Source organism: Lissotriton helveticus, chromosome 3_1 (genome assembly GCF_964261635.1).
Source record: "Lissotriton helveticus chromosome 3_1, aLisHel1.1, whole genome shotgun sequence".
NCBI lineage: Eukaryota > Metazoa > Chordata > Amphibia > Caudata > Salamandridae > Lissotriton > Lissotriton helveticus.
The window spans coordinates 101,125,391-101,130,997 of NC_136061.1; the positions used below are offsets into that span (position 1 = coordinate 101,125,391).

Consider the following 5,607-nt stretch of genomic DNA (forward strand, 5'->3'; position numbering starts at 1 on the left):
ATGGCACAAATTTCAAAATGTGGTGGAGGGCCTCCGCCTAGAGCAAGCCATCCTCCAAGAAAAATATGATGCCCTGGCCCTAAAGCATGATGCCCTGGAGGCCAAACTTACCAGCTTGCATCCCTAGAGTGTCCCTTGCCCCTTTTTTTGAGACTTTTGGGGGGTGGGAATTGGGAGTTGGGTTTTTTGGGGACTTTTGAGGACTATTTGTTGGGGTTAGGGAGGGTCTTGCGGGAGATTATTTTGTTAGGGATATAAATATACTTTTTCAAACTTCATCTGAGCATACCTGTTTTTTTACTACTTTTGAGCTGGGTGGGTGGTGGTTTTGCAGTAATTTCATTTAACTGAACACTGTCATCGTGTTGGTTCACGTGCAATAGGCCAAATGTTTTCCTAAGTAAATGCCTGTCACAGAGTTTGTTAATTCAAGAGCCCTAGGACTTTGCTGCTAGTACCACTGTCACTCTCTCGCCTCTCCGAATACTCCATTATACTACCTCCCATCCAAAAGCTTATCTTACCTGTAATTTGTGTTTGAGGGCTGGCTCCACCTGGAATTCACAGAGTCCTAACGCGTTCTGCAGCAGGGCCACAACTGGAGTTTCCCGGCGTGGATTTTCTGCAAAACAAAAACAATCAACATTAGAAATGTGGTAGCGGTGCTGACACAACCCTAAAACCTAGAAGCCCCAGAGACAGCACCCCTGAGACAGGCAAGCGAGCAATATAACGCCTACACGTTCACGTGCAATAGGCCAAATGTTTTCCTAAGTAAATGCCTGTCACAGAGTTTGTTAATTCAAGAGCCCTAGGACTTTGCTGCTAGTACCACTGTCACTCTCTCGCCTCTCCGAATACTCCATTATACTACCTCCCATCCAAAAGCTTATCTTACCTGTAATTTGTGTTTGAGGGCTGGCTCCACCTGGAATTCACAGAGTCCTAACGCGTTCTGCAGCAGGGCCACAACTGGAGTTTCCCGGCGTGGATTTTCTGCAAAACAAAAGCAATCAACATTAGAAATGTGGTAGCGGTGCTGACACAACCCTAAAACCTAGAAGCCCCAGAGACAGCACCCCTGAGACAGGCAAGCGAGCAATATAACGCCTACACGTTCACGTGCAATAGGCCAAATGTTTTCCTAAGTAAATGCCTGTCACAGACTTTGTTAATTCAAGAGCCCTAGGACTTTGCTGCTAGTACCACTGTCACTCTCTCGCCTCTCCGAATACTCCATTATACTACCTCCCATCCAAAAGCTTATCTTACCTGTAATTTGTGTTTGAGGGCTGGCTCCTTCATTTCTTCATTGTGCAGAATCCAGGCATCAGCATTATGGGTAATGGATAGGGTGAGTCTGGAGGAGGAGGACTCAGGATAGACGACCAGGACTGAGTTCTTGTCAACTAACTGTTGTGAACCTGAGGAATGCTGCGGCATCAAAATCAAGATAGTTCTGTTGATGGGCTTGTTGTTTTATTGGTTGATTACAGTTTTGTTGGGAATGTGATGAAGCACTTGCTAAAGAAAGGCAGACACACAGGAATAAAAGTGAATAAGGAGGACTATTTACAATTAATGAATGATTGAGTCATTTTCAGAACTCGCTGTCAGGGAAGCAGAACTCGTCCTCATACTCTGCTAACTCATCAGTCGGGGTTACTTCTGGTAACTGAGGAGAACTTTCCTCGGGTAGGGCGGTGTCCTCTTCTTCCTGCGTGCATTCTCGTACTCTGTAATCTGGTGGTATGAAGTGCTGGTTCATCTTTATCAAGGTGAGCCGCTCCACATTTGCGGGCAAGAGGCGGGACCTTTTGGAAGTCACAATGCCACCAGCAGAACTAAAAACACGTTCTGAAGACACGCTTGCGAGTGGGCAAGACAAGTAATTGATAGCCAGGTTGGTGAGCTCTCGCCATATTTTTCTTTTCCCATGCCAATACGCCAATGGGTCCTCAGTAATATTGACCTCTGTTGAGTCATCCAGATAGGCCTGCACCATTGAAAGAATGTCCTCCCGGATTCCTGTACTTTGCACTTCTGTGTCCTTTCTAGGACCAGGAAACCCTAGCTGAGTTAGCCAACTCGCTTCAGACATATCGCATGCGCCTGGTGGAGATGATACGGTTGCTGGTGTGGTTAACGGCTCAGAGGAAAAATCACTCACTTCTGCCACAGGCACAGATGGTGAAGTGCTTTTTTGGGACGCCTGATCGCCTGCTGATTCACTAGTAGTACTGTCTTCTCCTACAGTTTCCTTCCGTTCTATTTCAAAACGAATGGCTGACTGAGCTAGCCAACCTTTGTACTCTGTAACATCCGATGTTTCAAAAGGAATTATTACTTTGCCAAACAATGGCTTTTTGTAACGTGGATCCAGAATAGTAGCACAAATGTAGTGCTGTTGTTTCTTGATATTTACAAGCCGTTCATTGCTAACTAGGCGTTGTAATAATCTCTGCGCCAACTCATGTGCTTCGTTCTTTCCAACGTCCTTTAATTGTGAAGACACCACCTTGACTTGGTGCTCGAGCTTCAGCAACAGTGGGATAGCTTTGCTCAAAGAACAGTCCTCCCTGCTCACGTCACGCGTGAAGACCTCAAAAGGCCGAAGCATGTCTGTCAGGCTTTTAACTAGCTGCCATTGCTCCACCGCTAGTATCATTCCTGTCGTATCACCACCCAGGTTGTAGAAATACTCATTGACTACTGGAAACAGCTCATGCAGACGCTCAAGCATGTAGAAGGTTGAGTTCCAACGTGTTGCCACCTCCTGGATAAGTGCTTTCACTGGCATTCTACGTTCATTTTGCTTGCGCCTCAGCTCCTTCCGGGCCTTAAAAGAATGGTTGAAATGTGTGCATATTCTTCTGCAGATGGTCAGTGTTTTGTCGACTGCAAGTTCTTTTTTCAAAAAATTTTGCACAACAAGGTTGATACAGTGCGCCAAACACGGCACTCTGAAATAGAAACCGTCCGCCATGGCCCTAACTACATTGCTGCCATTATCTGTAGAAACATAACCAACCTTGCAATGTCTTGGGCGCAGCCATTGCAAGACCTTTTTGTTAAAGTCAGCCAAAATGTTGACTGCAGTATGACTTTTCTCCATGCCAAACATGGCTAATGTTGCATGTTTACGAGCACCCTTAAAAATCTCGACCAAGTCACCACCTGCATTTATCTGTTTAATAACCCCTGAAAAAGAGACCCAGTGTGCAGTGATGCACATGTAATCAGTGGCTGCGCAACTGGTCCACATGTCTGTTGTCAGGTGTATAGTGTGAACAGCACTCTTCTGCAAAGCTGCCCCCACCAACTCAAGCAACTCTTTGTGTAGTGCTGGAACAGCAACCCTGGCAAAATAGTACTGGCTAGGAACCTTCCATTTAGGGGCCAATGTTGCCACGAGTTCAAGGAAACCCACACCTTCGACAAACGAAAAAGGGAGAAGGTCCACCGCTAGCATTTTTGCCAGCTTAGTGTTATAGAGGCGTACAGTTGGGTGGTTGCGTTGAAATTGCGCATCTGAGGAGAACATGGCTGAAATGGTGCGCTGGACAAATTTACGGGATGATGCTGATGCCTTCTTCGACCCACTTCTGATCAGTGTTGACATTTTCCGCATTGGTGTGTCTCCCAGACTCTCAGTGTGCCTGCTATGTGTTACGGAGGGTGTGGTGCTGCAAGGGGTACTGGGTGCAACCGGACACATGTCTGACGCTTCTTCTACCTCTCCATCATCTTCAGATGAAACACCTACTATGGGTATATTTTGGCCTCTTGCCCTTTGGGATCGCTTTCCCTTGACGTTTGCTAGGTGCGGAAACCATTCGACAGCGTGCTTTCTTTCAAGATGACCTATCTGGCCTCCGGTTCCATAGTTGGTACCAGTCTTACCACGGCTAACGCTAGTCTTACAAATGCAACAAACGGCTATGTTATCATATTTTTCATGGACACTAAAAAAGTTCCAAACTGGGGACTGGAAACTTCTGGTTTTGCCGCACGAGGTGATACTGCTGCCAATGCCAGATGAAGCAGTGGTGGATGAGCCTTGCAGACATCTACTGGGTTGTGCAATTATTGCAGCAACCTTACTTGAGGGAGTCGAGCTGGATGGAGTCCCCCTCCGGGGAGAAAATATGGGAGCTGTAGGTTTTGTTGAACTTGTGGTACTACTTGACTGCGTTGGTGGTGCTACCAGTGGCACGTCGCCAGGGTCACGCTCAGCATGACGTCGGGATAGGGTGTAAATGTCTGTCTGCTGCATGGCCGGTGTGGCTGGACTGACATGTGTGATGACTAGGTCATTGCTGTCATCCTCTTCAACAACATCAGAATGCACCACTTCATCAAGTCCGACGTTCGGATCCATAAGTATGAGCTTTCCGGGGCCCTTCCTTTTAAGATTTGATACCATTCGCAGCTCATGGTGTGCCTCCCTCTCAGACGTCGGAGATGGTTGCCAATCCAGATCCAGATCATCATCTGATGGAGCGGGGCTTGAAGAGGAACTTCTACACACCCTCCTTGATCTTTTCCTTGCTGGGGAGCTGGGAGAAAATGAATCATCAGGAGGAGTGGCTTCGTCTTCCTGACATGATACCCCGGCTCCAAAGTCAATTTCCTCCTGTGCCCCTACTTCTGGAAGAACAACCATTGTGGGCACTTGCACCGCTCCATGGCCATCTTCACTGACCTCTACTTGCAAGTCTCCATGGACCTCTCCTTCTCGGCCTTCTCCTTCTCGGCCTTCTCCTTCTCGGACAGCTCCTTCTCGGCCTTCTCCTTCTCGGACAGCTCCTTCTCGGCCTTCTCCTTCTCGGCCTTCTCTTTCTCGGCCTTCTCCTTCTCGGCCTTCTCCTTCTCGGCCTTCTCCTTCTCGGACAGCTCCTTCTCGGCCTTCTCCTTCTCGGCCTTCTCCTTCTCGGCCTTCTCCTTCTCGGCCTTCTCCTTCTCGGCCTTCTCCTTCTCGGACAGCTCCTTCTCGGACAGCTCCTTCTCGGACAGCTCCTTCTCGGCCTTCTCCTTCTCGGACAGCTCCTTCTCGGACAGCTCCTTCTCGGACAGCTCCTTCTCGGACAGCTCCTTCTCGGACAGCTCCTTCTCGGACAGCTCCTTGCGCATGTACTTCTGCTTGTACTAGTAGCCCATGCAGTTGTTGTTGCGGCTTTGGTTGTTGAATAGTACTTGTGAGATGAGTTAAAACCTGTGTTGATGGCGTGCTGCTACTTTCTTGCGATGATCCAACATCACTGGTCGTTGGTGATTCAACAACTAAACAGGCTACCTGTGCAGCACTCATGGTGGGCCTTTGTTTTTTTGGTTGTTGTTGCCCAAAAAATGTCTTGGTTGAGCAACCAGTCGCCTTGGTAAGTGGTGCCACTTGCTTCTTCTTCTCCTTAGTAGAGACATCTTTCTTGGAAGAGGACCTACGGGCACCTCTTTTTGGAGCCATCTTCTTCAGATGTCGGAACAACAGGCCGCAGCAGCACTTCTTCCTGGCACTGATGCTCAACGATGATGATGCGTAGTTTTGTGCACCTAAACGCAAACGAAGACAGAGGAACATCAGTAAATATAAATGTTGCATATGTAGCG

At 48.0% G+C, this 5,607-nt stretch overlaps 1 protein-coding gene across 1 annotated transcript; it reads right to left on the bottom strand.

Annotated features, from left to right (window-relative positions):
• Positions 1-928: 928 nt before the first annotated feature.
• Positions 929-3,255, bottom strand: LOC144824432 (zinc finger BED domain-containing protein 6-like). Its single transcript, XM_078683534.1, has 2 exons — positions 1,273-3,255; positions 929-996 (listed from the first exon to the last, which is right to left on the bottom strand). Exon 1 carries the CDS (start codon positions 3,233-3,235, stop codon positions 1,601-1,603), a length of 1,635 nt encoding a protein of 544 aa, XP_078539660.1. The 5' UTR covers positions 3,236-3,255; the 3' UTR covers positions 929-996; positions 1,273-1,600.
• Positions 3,256-5,607: the final 2,352 nt, after the last annotated feature.